Genomic DNA, 18,738 nt, shown 5'->3' with positions numbered 1-18,738 from the left:
TCCGGTGGAGGGACTATCGGTGTAATGCGGTAATCGAATTTGTTCGCGGCCGGGAGGAAATCGAGACGAGAATCGTTGATGGAGAGAGTGTTTATTAATACGGTGACGGTCGACCGATCGCGCTGTTATGTTGTGCGTGCTAACGCGATCGGAGGGCGAACGGGAAATTCGTTTGTAATTATCGCGTGCGCTCCCTTTGACTGACGGAGCGCGTTCGGTGGCGTAACCAGGAACGGAAAAACTTTGGGACCGCAAACAAATATTTACTGTAAACCCCCGGTCCTCCCTACGCGCTTTGAACGTTTTTATTTTTAATGTTTTACACTCGGCGGAAAAGTGCGTTCCGCAAGACAAGTGACCGTTGAAAAAGAAAACGGAACCGTCAAAAATGTTGCATAATCAATTTCTGTGGGGAAAAAAAGCACCCGAATTAATGAAAGACCGGAATTGAATGTTGAAATTAGGGACGTCGGGGGTTTCGCAAAACGCAATCGGTTTGCCGAGGACGTCGCGGTCGAAAAGAGCGAACAGCTGACCTAGTTATTGCAGACTTTCAGAAATTCGAATTCAAACCAATTAATAAAAAGTTGTACGCCTACGACGGATACAGGTATTTTTTTTTTTAATCTTTTTTTTTTTTCGCTTGCTCGTGTACAGCAATACAAGTACCACGTCATTGGGTTCTCAATGAAATCGAAATCGATGCAGCTTACGTGTTTGGATTCAACCGCGCGGTTGGTCGGAATCCGCCGTGATCGTAACGGATTGTGCGGGAACAACGCGATGGATCGAGCGAAACACCTAGTAGAGAGCAAACGTATCTGTTCGATTACGCTACTGCTGTGCTATTGAGAAAAAGATGACCGGCATCACCCTGATGATACATCTCGCCGACCATACGTTTTACAAACACCGTAAAGCGCAAATCGATCACCATGCTTATTATTATTACCGTTGACGGGTATAAATAATATCACGATGATTATTTGATTAAAACCGAAAATCACTACGTCGGACAGTGAAAAGAGAGGAATCGTGTTTCAAACCGTTGCGGCCGACTGCGCCACTTACGTGGAGTATGGTAGGAAATACATTTGAATAAACGATTAGAATTAACAATAAATTATTTAAACCATTCGAAAATCATAATAATAATATTAATTAATAATCGATTAACGAAATGTTTGTCAAAGTAAAAGTATTTCTAATCGTTACACATTTTCGTTATGCACATCGTAAATGAAAAAAATTATATTATTTATGAATTGTATGTATTAATAGTAATAATAATAATAATAATAATAATAATAATAATATAATGTATAATTTTTTACAGTTATTATAGTTTTACAATAATGTATGCATGTTGTACACAAGGCTGGTGTGAGCGGGCGGGCTTTCGGCACGCTGCTCTTTTTTCGCGCGATTTCGAACAACAATAATCTTACAATTATCATAAACAAGCTGATATATTTATATGTTTATACGAACAATACACACACGCGTTGCAGTGCAGCTGTACGATTTGCGAGCGCGCGTGGAATCGTTGGTCAGTTGGAAAACGGCGGGTTAGTAGTGAGGGGGCAGATAACGAATTTCGTGTTGAGAATATTCAAATATTAACAACAACAACAATAATAATAATGTTAATATACGTCCGGTCGGATCACATTTGTTTTCAAACGGTATTGCTGTTTGCATTTCAATATTATTTTATACTTGCGCCCCCGTTTGCAGTACGTATTCTATTATTTTTCCATTTCCTCGGAATACTAACGGACCGCACCCACCCTCTCACGAGTTATGTTTTAATTCGGTTGTTTGTAAGTTGTACGTTCTAGGTGAGTATGCGCATACGCAACGAAGTTTATCACGAGTGTTCTACCGTTTCCGATACATTATATTCTATACCAATATTTATTTTTTTTTTTTTTTGGCGGTGAACATTTTGACAAATGTGGTTTTTTTTGCGTCGAAAAGATTTTACGTCTATGATTTAAAGTTGAAATACATTTTCATCGTCGTGCCGATACGTTTCGAATACGATTAGGTAAATGCTTTGCGCTAGTGGTGCGAACGGGGTGCTCTTGAGCCGGCTGAAAGCCTTCTGCAGGTAACATGTTAGCGTTCTAATTCTAACATTCCGATTCTCCCGGATCTCCAGACGCCCCTGAGTATGGTTTTCGACGACGGTAGTTTTTTCGTGTACATAAAAATTCGTTATATTACCGCGAAAACAATAGAAACAACGAAATTGTACAAGGAATAAAAGTTTTTTGGTCGGGCATTCGTTCAACGAAAACTCCATAGTTACAACAACTCGATCGGGGCGACATATAATCCGCCTGGCTCCCGTGAAAACAGCTCTCACGTTTCTCGTTATCCCGAAGCACCGTATTACACCGTGCAAACGGCGTTATGGCGCGACGCTTGGGAAGAAAATCGTTTCTTTTAACGTTTTCGACTAGCGCATACAGTGTTATAAGTGTTATAATGTGTATAAACATCGCAAAGCGTACACGTAACGTTTCGCAAACGTTGCAGGTCCAACCCCTACCGCCGGCGGCCGTCGTTGTTCGCCGATAAATTCAGATAAATCGTATTTTACAGTATCAGCGGAGCACGTTCATGGGTACACATACACATACACAAACGTGTACGTGTGCATATATTATGTACATATTATAAGCGATAAACCCTACGGGTATGTTCCGCGAATCTGTGCGGGAACGCGCGTGTAGTTCGGATCCGGAGTTGTATGTTATGTATAAGGGAACCACCCCCTACGGTGTATATCGCAAGGTAGGGACATTTGGTTTTCAGAAATATAACGCAGTAAACATTTGGTATTTTTATTTTATTTTTTACCCAAAAGTTTCTAAACATAGTCTTCATCAAACTTTTACGCGTATAATTTGTTTTATTTTATTTTTCCATAGGAAATCAATTTTTTGTTTCTAAAAGTAGGTTTTCGGGTGTACGTAGCGCAGAGAGAATTAACTGGCAACCATTCGATTCGACGTTCAGTGGAAATCGGAAAGTCAACAAACTGGTCGCCGCTGGACGGCGGATCCGAGCGAGACGGTGTTCTCGAAGTACATGTACGCTGTGTGCAGTTTGCACTCGCGAGACGGGGCGAAAATGTTATTTTATTATTACTCTACGAATGTTTTGCGCAGTCACCGATACACAATAAGTTGAATGGAATAAACCGAGCGAGAGGAGTAGAAAACGCAAGACACGGGGGCGTACAGAAAAATGGCGAAAAAATAAACGATAAGAAATAGAAAATAAACGTTGTATAACTTTATCGAACCGCACTGAGAAAACATTAATACAAATCTCGCGAGTAAAAAAAAAAAACCGAGAGCGGGAAAAAAGGAAAAACACGATGTTTACGCTTTCGCTAACCGTCGACATTTCGTGTCACGCAAAAAGTTTTCATCCCGCGGACGCGAGTCCGGACGGTACTGAAATTGTATTTCATTTTTGTCCGCCCACTATCGGTCGTCGCGCACGCGGTGTCGTCTCTCGACGTCGGGTTCGAAAGACAACGAAGACTAATCGCCGTCGGCAATAAAGCGCGCGGAACGGCCTTTGAACTTCGGAGGGTCAAAAATATGTGCACAACGCGCGTGTTTGTATACCGTCCATAGACTCACAGACAGTGCCGGCGCTAGGTATTGCGGGGCCCTGGACATAGGTATTAGCCTTTAGGTTGCCAGAGAACGGCGAGATTCTAGGTTTTTCTTTAAATCAGGATTTTTTTAAAAAAAATACTGTTTTTCTTCGAATTTTAAACAATAACTACAGAGAAAATAAAAAATCTATATTACTATTTATTGTAGGCGTCCTACACGACGGGTACCGTCAAAATATTACGCTTACGTCGTATCGATAACGATTTACTTCGTAATTTGTACTATGGCTAAATTTAGATATAATTTTTCAAATAACTGATGATCATATAGATTTATAATTTTTTCATGTGAAACGTCTAAGTGGGCTCATGGTATTAAGATGATGATTAAGAATCAAGGGGCCCTGGACAAACGTCCCATTTGTCCTCCCCTAGCGCCGGCACTGCTCGCAGACGCGCGCACACGTATAAATATACATTGGTATATTCACACCGCGAAACGAATCCGCGATACCCGAAATCGATCGATCCGGTTTTTATTTTCTTCTTCATTATTTCCTCGCGCACAGCGCACCGCGTACCGTCTCGAAAACGCGTAATGCACATCGATGCGTGCGGATCCGGTCGTGGTGGGTTGCTCCCGGGCGAGTGTTTCGCGTTCGGAATATTCGTGTTGACGGCGCGCGCGCGGTCTGCGGCGCTCATCGGTTTTGGGAGACGACGACGGCGTCCCTTTCAATGACCGGAACAAGTGAGAGATGTGTGTGCCGGAATTGTCGCCGACGTCCCTCAAGAGTCATTAAGCCTCTTAGCCTGTAACGGTTGCGGAAGCCCGTTTCGCGCGCGGGCGTATTAAGTAGACGTTCCGAGCGGGGAAATATCGCGAGAACGTGCGCGCCAGTGGCTCGAGCTTTAAAAAAAAAAAAAAAAAACGCTTACCCGAAAAACGGTTACCGAACGGGTTAACTCCGCGCACTTTCGGCGTGACGTCAACACGCTCTCCACGTCGGTTACGAGACGATAATGCAATATTTCCGAGGCCGCTGCGGCCGTACGCGTGAAATTTCCTTCGGCCGATTAGTGCCGTTGTCAATATCCGCGGGGCGATCACTGTTTGCGCGCACGGTTTCTTTCGCGCGGCGAATCCTGCGCGTGCTCATTTTTGGGGAGGCTAATACGGACGGATGTTTCATCGCGAGAACGCAGGCGGAGTTGTTCGTCCGAGAGAACGTATCGATTGGATTTTACGGGGGGGGAGGGGGGGGGGAAATAAAACGACGCGAACGCGAAGTGTTGTACCGCGATCGATTCCAATGCGAAAAGCTGGTGATGATTTACGCATCGAAAACTGCTAATGTGTAGGACCCGCGGTACTCATGACATTTAATTTATATGAATGTGTGTTTTATCCGAAATTGCTGAGCGTTATATATTTTTTTTTCAATGTTTGCGCAAAAAAAAAAAAAAAAAAAATGAAAACCTACTCTCGTTTACTCTTCTATATTTATTGTAATATACAGAGTGAGGTCCGAGGCGGTACTGCTAAAATTGGGGAGGGGTGTCAAGACTTTCAAACTGGAAGTCAGCTGCTTAGACGTAGAATCACAAAATAGAAAATACTACTATAAATTGCGTGTTATGAATCATTCGGATCATCACGATAGGATCCGTTAAAAATGTAAACACACATTCCGGGACAGTATTAAACTCCCCCCCCCACTCCCTCGTCCAATATTTGCGTTACCGCATTTTTCCTCGTAATAAATGACTGCACTGAAGGGAAACGTGACGGCCCACCACTTTGTGCGTAATGTATTTTTCTCACCGCCCCGGCGAACCTAATGTTTTCGCGTGTTTTCGACCGTGCCGTAGATCTTGGCTTCGAGCTTGGTACGGACTCAGCCCCGGCCCTTCCCCGCACTGAGCAGTATCATGCGTGTGCGGTTTGGCTATTAACATTCTTGGTGTTGTAACGAGATTAACTAAACGTTTGCGGCTACAACGTTTGTGTCCCTGTAAATGCCGTAATGGCTATTCCCGCGCTCTTGTGGGTCCGCGATTCCGTTGTAGGCGGTTTTGTTGACCCCTTGCCAGCCGTCCGGAAAGGGTCCGGCGAAGATTTTCGCGGTTCGCAAGTTCTTTCCGTTGGGTATCTCTGGCGTGCACCGCATGCCGTGATTATGCCTCCCAACGCATTAACTCGGTTTCTTTGACTGCGGGTAATACGCATCATATATATATGTATAGTCGAATAAATATATATATTTAAATTAAATAGATTCTCGTGCATTTGTCATTCACTTTTATGTTCTGACGAGCTACTGCGCGCGGCGTCGTTCCCGGGCCGTTCGTTACTTTTCGTGTGCCGCACGCCAACGCAAATAATTTGTCAAATGAACCTGTACGACGACTACGCGCGTTTGATGTCTCGCACCGATGCGCGGATCCTGCAGCCTTTCATTTTTAGTCGTTTGGACGGGAATAGATTAGCCGACGTCGAGACGAACAAGTCGTATGTTGAACGGATCGAATTAAAACCGTAATATCGAAAGTATTCACGTCGAAGCGCAAACTAGTATCGGATCATCGTTTTCGAGAAACGAAACGCGCGCCGATCTGTGAAGCTCACGTATTTCTATTATTAATTATTATTATTATTATTATGACCGGATAGTCTTTGAAATATATTTATATATATATGTATTAGGTTCGTACGACACGACGCGACCCCAACGACCTTTTCGTTGCTGTCGTTTTTTCGTTTTACGATTTTAGCATGCGACACGAGACGTTCGAGGGGACAACTACGGTGAAGTTATCGGTTTCTAATAGATTCGCTTCCGTTTTGGTTGAAGTTTGCTTTAACGATTGCACGAATCGTCGTTTTCGTCGCGTCCATAAAAGCGTCGGCCGCGGGGGGATCGCGAAAACTGTGACGCTTCGCAATTTAAGTTTCGACTTTTTTTTTCCGTTTACACCCGCGATAACGGCTTATTATTATCAGCGGTTGTAGTAAAACGAATAATTGTTGTAATTATCGCGCAGAGTTTTTTAGCAGCGGATTATTAACTAAAATAATTAGAAGTCGAATGTCTTGGGGACGAATAATTATACAAACATTTGCATAATAGGTTTTGTGGGTGAGTATTAAAAGCAGCGCGGACGCCGAGGTTGGAAAATACTGAAAAAATCGCTAGCGAAAGATGTCGAACAAACGAAAAGGATCGAAACTCGGTTTTAGAGTGACGGGGATGGCGATCTGCCACTGGAAATTACCCGACCATTACGAAGCATGCCGGGTTCAGACGTAAATGACCGGACGTAGGTAAATGCAATCGATTGTCGTTCGTTTGCGTCGTTGTTTCTTTTATTTTTGATTTGTATTCATTTGACCGGACCACGGCGGCACGTGTACTTTTTTTGCGGGTAACATGCATAACCGGGTTTCCTATCGTGTGCATTCTTTCGCTACCGTCGCGCGTTTACTTTACGGCGGTCCAGCACCGTCCGGACGTTTGACGAGAGTGATCGACCACGATGGAAATGTGAAATCGGCCGCGGAGCCGTGAAGCTTTCAACTCGCGTACGCTGGTTGTTCGTCTCGTCGGTTCCGGACGAGTCAGCCTTTGTTCGAGAGCGCGCGCTGGACGCGGTGGTATTTTCAATTTGCAGGCTTAATGCGGACTTACGAGGAATCCGTATTCGTTAACAGCCCGAGGGATTAAGAAGAAATTACGTCCGTTTGCCGAGAGTGGACCGCAACGACGGCCGTCCCGTCGGAAGTCGCCGGATGCGGTTGACCGTGGGTCGGCGGGCGGAGCGTCCGGAATGTGAATTGTGACATTATTTTTATGAAGTTCTTTTACTTTGCGTCTCGCGAAATCCAATAAATAAGAACGTTTCGGTTAACATGCAGTGGTTCGGAACGAAAAAATAAAACATATTGAAAAAAAAAAAGAAAAGAAAAGAAAAGAAACCGGTAGATTAAAACAAATATTCTGATCTCCGGCACAGCGCTGTTATTGCTATTGCTTTAGTGGCCGAGCGCGGGACGATCTCGAGATGAAAATTTACGACAAGAACGCACGTGCCAACATGATGTACGTACACGGGGTTCGGAGGGATGATATATAACGTCGGACGCGGTGACAATCGAAATATTATAAATGAACGGGGTCATTTGTCGGCGGAATCGACATCGGCATTTCACGATACGCGGCGATGACCGCAAACGGTTGTGGACAGGTATACGTCGTATAATATATCTATGCATCTTTACGTCGTCGTCACCGTGTATTCTAGACCGACGTCGTCGTGTAATAATGATAATAATAATAATAATAATACGGCATAGGCGTTTTCGCGAAACGTCTCCGGAAAACGATATCCGGTCGTCCTGCGGATACGATACGATGATGACGTTCGCGTTATTATTGAGCGGTATCGGGAGAAAAAAAAAAAGAAGAGATGCGCGTGAGTGGCGAGTGACGGTAGGGGTGGGGGTGAGATAATATTTTACCATTGACAGACAATACTACTATTCACCAATCGGGTAATTGACTTTCGGTCGTTGGTTTTATACGGCTGAGCCGACTGCAACCTACTTCCATGTTCATACCCGCACACCCGTGTACGTATATAGAACTGCAACCGTAAATCGAATTCTTTCAGTGCATTAAATTTTAATGCGCGCACATCTATCAGAAGGTCTCTCCGTGTATAGATACGTGCGCGTGCGAATAAACATTACGAAAGGATACGGAAATGTACACGTTAACCGGACGGGCACGTGCGTGGGCGCGGTACAGATATAATACAACGGACTAATAACATAATGCCGTAAAGGATTTCAATGGTTTAATAGGTCCCTGTAATACGTTATACGGTGCATTATACAATTTAACGGAAAGCAGGTAATGCGTACGGCGCGTTCGATTTACGCGAGTCCCCGCGATATTATTATCGACCCGGCGCGCGCGTTACAGTCGTACAACGGTGTGTAATCGCGTCGCCGTAAAAACGGTTTGTGTTTTATCCGCGGGCTATTACGTTACGCATCTACTGCTGCTCGGTTTCCCACGGTCGACGCAGTTAAATTCGGACCCGGTGAAAATCGGTTGATCGTTTACCGACACCGAACGTGTACACCTGCTGCGCAAGTCCTTCTGCACTACCTTTGGATTTCGTTCGTAGTCACATTATTCCTCGTTTTACCGCCGGGTCTCGCGTAGACGGTATTAATAGTGAACGTTCGTTCCTCTGGTAAAAACGTAAAAGTTTTTTTTTTTTTTTTTAAATTTTTTTAAAACCTACACTCGCGCGCTAATAAAATTACTCCCCAGGCGCGTTACGGCGAGAACATCGTCCCTAGAACGTGGGTCGTACTACGCATTCTGTCGGAACCAGTGGACGCGATAAACCGCAACAGGGATGCTACTTTACCTGTTTACATTTTGAACACGATACACGTCATGTTCTAAACGCCGTTCCCGGGCTTACGATATTTGCGTTCAAAACGTTCGTCTTTCATGGCGAAGGTAGCGGCGGCGTTGAGTATAATTCGCGCGTGGATGATGTTTAAATTCGAAAAATTATCTAGGCGCGATACGAATTTATTCCCCGTTGTGTATGGTAACAAAAAAAAAAAAAAAATGTATATAAAAATGGTCGAGTCCTTAGTTTACCCTTGATCCAGTGTGTTTGGAGTGATTGTATATATATATATATATATATATATATATATATATATGTTTTCGTTCCGATTCAAACGGATTGAAGAAGAAATAATAATGTTTGCGAGTGAAAAAAAAAAAAAACATAAAATATATTCGTTTTCCAGTGCGCGTACAGACATATTTTATACTCGTAGTAAAATAATGTACAATCGGTAAGCCACTAGAACGAATGTACCGCTTCGATATTTATTCACAGAGACGACGGCTGGAGCGGCCGAGTCCCCGGAAACTATTTTGCTTACATAGAGTAATATAGAGTATATCGTCCGAAAAATTATTCGATATTTTGTTATCGTTTCGGGTTTTTTTTTTTTTTTTGAAACCATTCCGAACCGTAAGCCATTCCATGCGCGCTCACACAATGCATACAATATCACGTCTACTGTATTGAAACACATCCTTCTGACCGAGAAAATCGTCTAGGACTCAACACGTGGTACGTACATTGATTATCATATAATATAATACATACATACATACATATATATATATATAAACTTTGGCTTATGTACACGCGTGACGGTTTTCAAAGGGTTTTTTTTTTTTATTTTTTTGTTTTTTCTTCCTTTTTTTCCGATGTTGTTCGTTGTTCAGAGAACGACTGCACGACGACTGCGGAGAAGAGTGAAGGGACGTCGTGGTTCGCCATCGGTTATACGCCTCCACGCGAAGGACGAAGGCGAATAAGATCGGCGCCGTCGCGGGATGAAGGGTTAAAGGACAGAGACGGCGCCGGCCGGAACCCCGGGGGGCCGCCGTCCCGTCCGCCGTTTACTTTCCTCAGTGGCCGAACAGCACCGGGTTGGACATCATTATGACGAGGCTGAACAGGGCCAGCACGTGTACGGTCATCTGGCCACTGACCGCACTCCGGTTACCGTGCTGCATGGCTGCCGGGTGTTCACCTGCGGAAAATACGGAAAAACGATTAACACCCACGTGCGTCCGAAAGCGTAATAAATACACTGATATTTTTTTTTTCGCGGATACAAAATTACAAACGTTCTCGTAGCCAATGTCCCCGGGTCCCCCTTGAATACCGAACAATCGTATTCCAGTGAGTTGGTAATGCTAACTGTTCGTCCGTAGTCGTCGCAACGTGACAGCGACCGCTTGCGCCCGATCACGTTAGGACGGTTTTCTGTTGACGTCCGATCGGCAAACAATCGTCGCGACGTTTATTTCAGAAGGAGTGAACGAAAGGGGAATCGACCCCTCGAAGAATAAATGTATACTCACCACCCGCACCCACGGGGGAAAGAAGGTGCGAAATAAACATCGAATCGTCGACGTTTTCTGTTTCGGTAACGACGTTTATTTTTAACTGGTGCCAACTCGTGCCGGTGACCAGCGGGAAGATGCCGAATACTCGTTATACGTTACGTCGGGTGCACTGCGAGCACTAATAGCGAACCGTGAACGTGTATTTTTTACGAAAGCTTTAGTAATTATATGTATTTGTATATTCTGAGTCCATAAAAACAACCCCAATGTATGTTCTAAGTTCAAAAAAAAAAAAAAATGTTCTGAGTTCATCGGAAACCCAATGTATGTTCTGAGTAAAAAAAAAAAAAAAGGGCTTAGAATATATATTGGGTTTTTCGATGGACTCCGAGATTACAAATACATACTACTACTTTTGGCCGTTTCGAGAATAAACCCCCACGGGCGGACGGGAACCGATTGGAATTTTTTAATTTTTGTTTTTCACTCGTCTCGCCGACGGCATTAGACGTCGGAACGCCCCAGCAGCGTGACTAAGTGATTTTGGCGAACGTTCACGATCGGTTTCGTGTTTGGCTCGCCCATGTGCGCGCAGCATCGCACGGCGGTTTGCGATTCGATCCAAATGCTATAAATCGTTTCTTTGTACACGAAAACCGGTCTCGTACCGGTTGGATCCCAAACCACCCGCGGAGCCGACATCGCCCGGTTCAATCTAACAAGATGTTGTTGATATTCTTCACTTTTATACCAAACGAATTTGCGTACAACAATTTATCGGGTGTAAAAATCTTTGTATGTCGTATGTTCATCAACAGTTATAACGTTGTAAACTACCTGTGTATCAGTAATAGGTACGTTACGTTTCGGATCGCTACAACCGTTAAATTCCAATAAGTATCATAAGCGTTTTTTAAGATTATTTTATTTGTGCTTCTAAACTAAAACCAGTTTTGGTCAACAAATCTATAAAGTATAACGTACAATAGTGCACGTATGTAGTGTATGGATAAATTAGAAGCTACCTATGGCGGAACTTCATAACGATAAAGGTGTGATTTCACACATGGGCTTCGGCGTAAGAAGAGCCTCCAGCTCAAAAGTACGAGCGGTATACATAACGGCTTACGAGCTCGACTTCGACAACGACAGAGGAAACCAAATGTGTTTAGTGTGCATTACACGATTTGATTTTAGTGGTGAATGATTCGGTTAAAGATATTGTTAAAATGCTCGATAGTCTGAACTCATTTTACGGAATCAGCACACAGCGGTGGGCTAAGTTAAAAAAATATAGTTTTGAGGTAAACAGGTAACTTAAACGATTATGCTCTACTCGATGGTTGTCTAGAATTGATTGATTAAAATCACTCCACAAATTGTATCCAGGTGTAATGTGACTTTCAAATAATATAACATTGATTGGCCACACTTGAGGTGGAGAAACTGAAGGAAGTGTTCTAAAAAAATATTTTGAATGTTACGAAGCACTTGTTCTAGTTATAATGATGTATTGTCAAAAATCAATATAGCATCTAAAATATTATAGTCACCTACAGCAGATATTGGAAAAGTTGTTGATTTAATTAAAAGTACATTAGAAATATAATTGTAATTCGTTATGACTTTGATATATTATTTTTTGGAAGGTAATTTAAAGACATTCAAATGGAATACAACATCAGCATTTTCGAGTAAATGAACAATTGAAGTAAAAAGAAAATCGCGATAAGCTTTGACAGGATCAACGTCTGTCAAATGGAAAACACTATTTTGAAAGTCAAGTTTTAGATCGGAGCGTAGATATTGTTGTCACACAGTTACAAGTATGACTTGCAGGCCTGAGTGAAAATAGGGATTTATTCACTTATATATTAAACCTTAGATGAGTTTCTAAGGATGAAATTATTATTGGCGCGAAGAAATTAAGTGACGAATTTGATGATTTTAATTCGGCAGAATTAATTAATCAGATCGAATCTTTTAAAACATTATTTGCTTTTGAGCTCGAATTATTTTTCAGTGTTTTTGATATAACTAAATTGTTTTTTTAAAAAATTTTATTTTTATTTTTATTTTTTTTGATTTAGGCGTAACTGTTTACTTCTTGTTTTTGCCGAGAAAATTTAAAAGTAACTGTCAAGACGTTTGGGAGCACGTAGCCGTAATTTATTTCTCATCGCTACTACATTATAGTGCATAATGACTTACGTGCCTAATTGTTGTTTTTTATTTTTTTTTTATAAGCTACACCGATATAAATGTATACGTAATTTGCTCCTATGAATATTTTATCGACAACGAATACGACAAGTTTTGAGTAAAAAAAAATTGTTCACATTAAACCCCATATTATAAGAAATCGCTGTAATGCTTTATGATTTGTTCTTTATCTCCAGTACGTTTATACATTTTCTTTCCGTTATTTAATAAATAATATGTTTAAGGACACTAACGATTAAATTAATTCATTGCTCCAATAATGTTTATAGCCCGACGAAAAATGTTTATTTGTTGTTCATATTTTTATTTAAACACGAACCAACAACACACGGAAAACACGAGAAAATAATGATATCGAACTACAGCAGTTATTTTGAGCGATTCAATTAATGGACTAAATAGTATAATTCGATTCTGAAAAAAGCGAGGAGCGCATTGATTTTACATTAATGTACTTTAGTTTTTTTTGTCGCGGCACTAACTTCCAGGTAGAAAAACTGTCCCGCCAAGTATTATAGAAATACAAAATGAACTGTACATTTATTTACTTTTTTTTATAAAACAAATGCATTCAAGTCTTATAGTTTACTAATTTAATAGATGACTGATCCAAAACTATTTTGCATAATGTAGAATATTATTTTTTTTAGGCTTGGTTTTGTTCAAAATTGTTCGATCCCATTAGTTATCTAGTTCTATCTCGTTTTGACCGTATAGTTTTAACACAAACGCACGAAATCCATCTATGACGTCATGCATCTGAGTTAAACTATGCGCATTCAGCGAGTCTACCGATTTTCGCTATTCATTACATTTTTGAATCGTTTCTGAACTGCTCCCGAGCGCATACGTACCAAAACAATTAACAAGACCACAACAGTCGACACCCGAAACCAGAGCGGTCGAGCGCATCGGTGTTATAATTTTCTCACGGCGCGCGGATGCCGCGAACCGTCTGAAAAGCAATTGCCGCTAATGAAGTTTCGGAAACAGCGACGAACCCAAGTGCACCGATTCGACGACATTCCGATAATACGTTTTGAAATCCGCGAACGTTGCGTTAGTATTTGATATTGTTATTATTGCTGTTACCATCGTTATTATCGGCGGACGAAGTACAACGCGTGTAACACGCGCACTGCGGGCACACGGCGCACGTTGCCAAAAACCCGAGATCGGAATCGTTTCCCGTTACACCTCTCTACGAACGTCTCGTTGCACAATATATCTGTATACCGCCGACGACCCTGCGCGTTGCTGCGCGTCCATCGATCGGGGTAGTTTTTTCTCACCCTTGCGTTCCCGTGACGTCCCGCGAAACGGGATTTGAGCGGAGAGGGTGGAAACCCGAACGCCGCAAAAGTCTCGTCGTGAGTTCCTCTGAGGTTTGTCTAATGCGTCGCATTTACAGGGTTTTCGTACCGGGCGGAATTCGACGTTGAAAAACCGACGGCGTTATTGCGTACCACTACGGGTGCCGGTCAGAACTTCCGTCCGCGGTCGTGCGCCTACCCGAGAAAACCTCATCCGTCTGCCGGCCGAATGTGCGACGCACGACATTGTCGCCCGTACAATACAACGCAGTCGATAACGAGATCTCCGACCGCCTCTAAAAATACCAGTGCACCGTCCCTTTGAACGCGGATCGTTTGAAACCGTCAACCACTCGACGACCATGGTGGGTTTCGGATATTTTTTTTCTGATCCCAATCTTCCGCGTTTTTCGAGCGATTCGTACACGCACGGGTTGAAATGATAATTCATAAGCGAACGCAGAACGTAACGGACGTTCGTACGTTTCGGGCGAACGAAAACCGTGCGGGCTTGTAAATCGTCAGCCGCATTTGCCCAAGTGTGAGCGCTCTGTAGCTGCGCACCTCACCGCGAAACGAAATTTAAGGGTCGCGCGTCCAACCGAAATCGACTGGTCCTCTGCTCCTCGTCAGTATTATTCCTACTGGAACCATCGTTGAACGGGTAAACGATTTGGTTAAATCCATACCGGGGCCAGCACGATAGGTGCGCGCTGTTAATGTGTTTTTATTGTTTGTAATCAATGTCGACGTTCAATTGCTTAGTGCACAGGTACGTGTTTTTGATCAATCAGGTAATCGGTTTTCGTGGGGACTGGTTGGAGGAGGATGGTAAATCCGTGGGCCTATCGAAATCCAGCTTAAGCCTGTGCTGATTGATAATACGTACATCGTGTAATGTAAAATAACAATGCACTTTATTAGTTCGTAATGTAAATGGTACGTTTGTCAAACGTGAAAATTTGGTGGTCCTTTACTTAGCGATCAGTATACTGTGGCGATATTACATCTGCGTGCGTTTTGTTCGGTTTTTGTTCGGTTGTTGTTGTTCGCGTCGCGGCCCCGTCAAGTCGTTTGACAATGAATAAATAAAAAAATATTTTTTTTTTTTTTTTAAATAACACATACATATGGTACATCTTATCACGTACAACCGCCGTAAGTATTACAAATCAAACGGGTTTCTTTCGGTCCACGTATATAGAGATGGGTTGATGCCGATAACACGACGCGGTGAACGTTCGAACAGACTGTTTAGATAACTTTACAAACTTCGCAGAAACCTATTTTATGTATTTCAAGCAATGCGTTTATTATGCAAACTAAAAGTCACGATAAAAATAATGTATAGCACTTTTGTTTCGATTGGGAATAGGACACGTGTTATGATACTCGTATTAAGGTGTACCATCTCAGCAATTTTAGTGAATTCATTCAATGTTTTCTAATTACCGTGAAAACGAAAACCTTTTAAGCGAATTTATGTTTTTATGTTTTTTTTTATCAAATCTATTTGGGATATTTTTTTCTTTTTTTTTTTTAATATCGCAGCGAATAATAGTCTGTTAAAGTTTTTAGGTTAATATTATTTTTGCTGAGGCGAAATATTTTTCACAAAATTTTTTAATTTATAATAGTTATTATTCAGGATGTCTTAAACGTATTTTTGTATATATTGTATTATTTTTATAATACGAGATTAAAAGAAAATTTTTTTGACGTGATTAATTAGTAAAACGACGCTAATAATACGGTAAACAGATGCACTGCGAGCCATTTATTTTTAATTTTTAATTGCAATGATTTTATTGTTACCTTTCAGTCTTGTGTTCATGATAACACAACTCTGATTGGAGCTATCATGAAAATACTGAACGTTCTACTCGGTATAGTCATATCCAATCAGATTTGTGATTGTAAAACTACGATAAAGGGTTAAATCATGTCATAAAGTCATAAAAATATTTTTACTAAAAAATGTCAAGACCTTAATAATATAGGTATCCTGCAATGTTTTTATGCGTATTACTACTACTACTAATAGGTATTCATTACATAAAAAACCATTGGCATAGTATTAATGATCGAACGATCTTCGTTCGCATCAAGCAGTATATAATAAGATGCACATATATTTTTCGTTACGTTTTTCGGGTCTACTTCAACCATATCTCATTCGAATAATGAATAGGGAAATCAGAGTGGGTCAAATTTTTCAACACAAGCGGATCGCAGCGGTATCAAACTGCGTCCAGATTTTTAAGTGCACGTGTGTCGTGATTCCGGCGATGTCGTTAAAATAGACGAGAAAAATAAGGCACAGAAGGGGAAAAAAACCGTTTTCATTGGATTGGTTTATGACTATTGTTCGCAAGAAATTGTAGTAAATATTCAATTAATTGCTGCGAAGAATATTTCGGAAATATACTCGGTAAAACTCATCGTACTAATGTTGTTCAGTGCAACCATTGCAGGAGTCATATTTTTATTCATAGGGGCTGTGAACTTTTTTTTTAAAGTTAAAACTATTATAACGACCATATGCGAAGTTACTGTTGTTTTTCACGACTTTTTCTTTTCGAAAATATTTTTAGCTAATCTGCATGGAGCCCGGAGTATGGTAATGTATTTGTACACGTGCGATACTCAATCGATTACTATTCATATGATTTCTACGAAGATAAGTGTGGACGCACGCCCTGCACATTAACAACTGTACAAAAGTGTTTACGGGAAAAAAACGTACACGTACCGTGTACATAATCGTTTTCTCTCCTCTTTTTTTTTTTTTTCCGAAAACTTAAACGAAAAGCGAAAATATTAATACATTTTTCTCCTATCGTAATAAAAGTGTGTACGCATTTTCGTTTTATTACTCATATGTATACACATTTTTGTTTTTTTTCTTTTCTAAATTGTATCCAACGCCGGAGTGTGTTACCGAGAGACGAGACTTGATTCTTTGCCAATAGATTATGCAAATGAAATGATAATGAGGTCTTGGCAGAGCAAAAATTTCCAACCAAATACGTATTATTTTTAAATGCGAATTTACGTTATGAAAATTACTACTTGACAGAGTCGCTATTGGTGATGTATTCTTTTAATATATTTATGATACCTATATAATTTCAAAGGAATATCGTAATGCGTGTTAAAAATATAATCATAAATTATACATGAAACATGGTTAAATTGTTATAATAGATTTGTTTGAAATGATTATAGTCTGTAATTTAACGAATATATTATGATATATATAATATTTAATTTTTATTAGGGGTTTTTTTTTTAAAAATTATTTTCATTTTAGTTTGTGAACACAGACAACTGTTTAAAATTGACCTATTAAAGTACAAAAGAAACTTGCATTAGGTGTGTTTGGTTTGGTATTAATACTCAATAAGCTAGATCGAAAGAATAAAACTTCAATAAAACGCAAAATATTGTTGGTCCCAAAAAGTTCCAACTTAAAAAAATCAGTTTTAATATAAGTAAATTGCTTACAGTAATATCTTTATGGAAATGTCAACAGATAAAATCTGAATGTATGTACACATTTGTATAAAAAGTTATGGTATAAGGAATAAGTTTTAATTCAGTTTTCGTGAACTTTATCTGGGTCAAACACATATCATTATGTTATTTTGTTTAATATAAATAGCGATTAAAAACTAAGGTATTTTTTTTTGTCATGATTTATGTTTAGTTTATTATTGAGTTTTAAAATATCGACACATTAAATATGATGAAGAATTTTGCGTCCTGGTATTGAATTTTAATCAGAAAAAAAATGTGTTTGATAAAAAAAAAAAGAATATATTTATTTCTACCAAATAAAGCATATTTTTAATTTATTTTCATAAAAATACTCTTATATTATTTTTATCGACAAAAATCTAAAATATAAATATAAAAAAATTTAAAATTTTGTATCACTATCGGAAAGTAATTACAGAACTGAATAGACGATAGTATAAAAACGACTGAAGATTAAAATTTAAAACAGGTGCATATAAAATGTAATTATATTTAATATTCTTTGACACTATTCCATAGTTAAGTATACATATTTGGATCTTCTACATCGATTGTGTAAAATTATTTGAAAATATCTCGACTGTCAATATATTCAGTTAGGTACCGATTATCGTGCAGTTTGATCTTACAACATTCTAATAATTTATATATATACCTACCCATACCAGCGTAAGCGAATTACGAAGGTAAAAAAAAAAAAAAAATTGCGCAGCTCTAAAAATATATTTAGATTTATTCGCACGGAATCTTGGACTATAATTAGCTATGACTAACCAGTGATGGTAACTGTCGAGGAGTACTTGAATTATTTTTTCTAGTCTTTGTTGTACGTATTAATTAGCCTTATTGTTATTTTAATGTTTATACAACATGATAGTAATACAAATTAAACCTGAGTGGCTAAATGAACATACACACTTCGTCGCTATTGACTATAATCAAATACCATGGATGGTTTTTGACAAAACGTCGATTTTCTTTCTCTCTCATTTGTGACTTCTAAAAAGGTATAGCTTCTACGGTAACATCTAAAAGGAGTTGAACACTCACAATTTTTTTAACG

General features: G+C 40.1%; 1 protein-coding gene across 1 annotated transcript in view; it reads right to left on the bottom strand.

Annotated features, from left to right (window-relative positions):
• Positions 1-1,884: 1,884 nt before the first annotated feature.
• Positions 1,885-18,738, bottom strand: part of LOC112691520 (inactive tyrosine-protein kinase 7-like) — a gene marked incomplete at its 5' end in the record, with an annotated part of 284,123 nt that continues 267,269 nt past the window's right edge. Inside the window, 1 exon segment of the mRNA XM_025565787.1 lies at positions 1,885-10,280. Coding sequence (XP_025421572.1) covers positions 10,156-10,280 — 125 coding nt within the window. The 3' untranslated portion in view covers positions 1,885-10,155.

The sequence above is a fragment of the Sipha flava genome, unplaced genomic scaffold (genome assembly GCF_003268045.1).
Source record: "Sipha flava isolate LNK unplaced genomic scaffold, YSA_version1 64_pilon_pilon, whole genome shotgun sequence".
Classification (NCBI taxonomy): Eukaryota; Metazoa; Arthropoda; class Insecta; order Hemiptera; family Aphididae; genus Sipha; species Sipha flava.
This window is presented reverse-complemented; position numbering and strand designations above follow the sequence as displayed.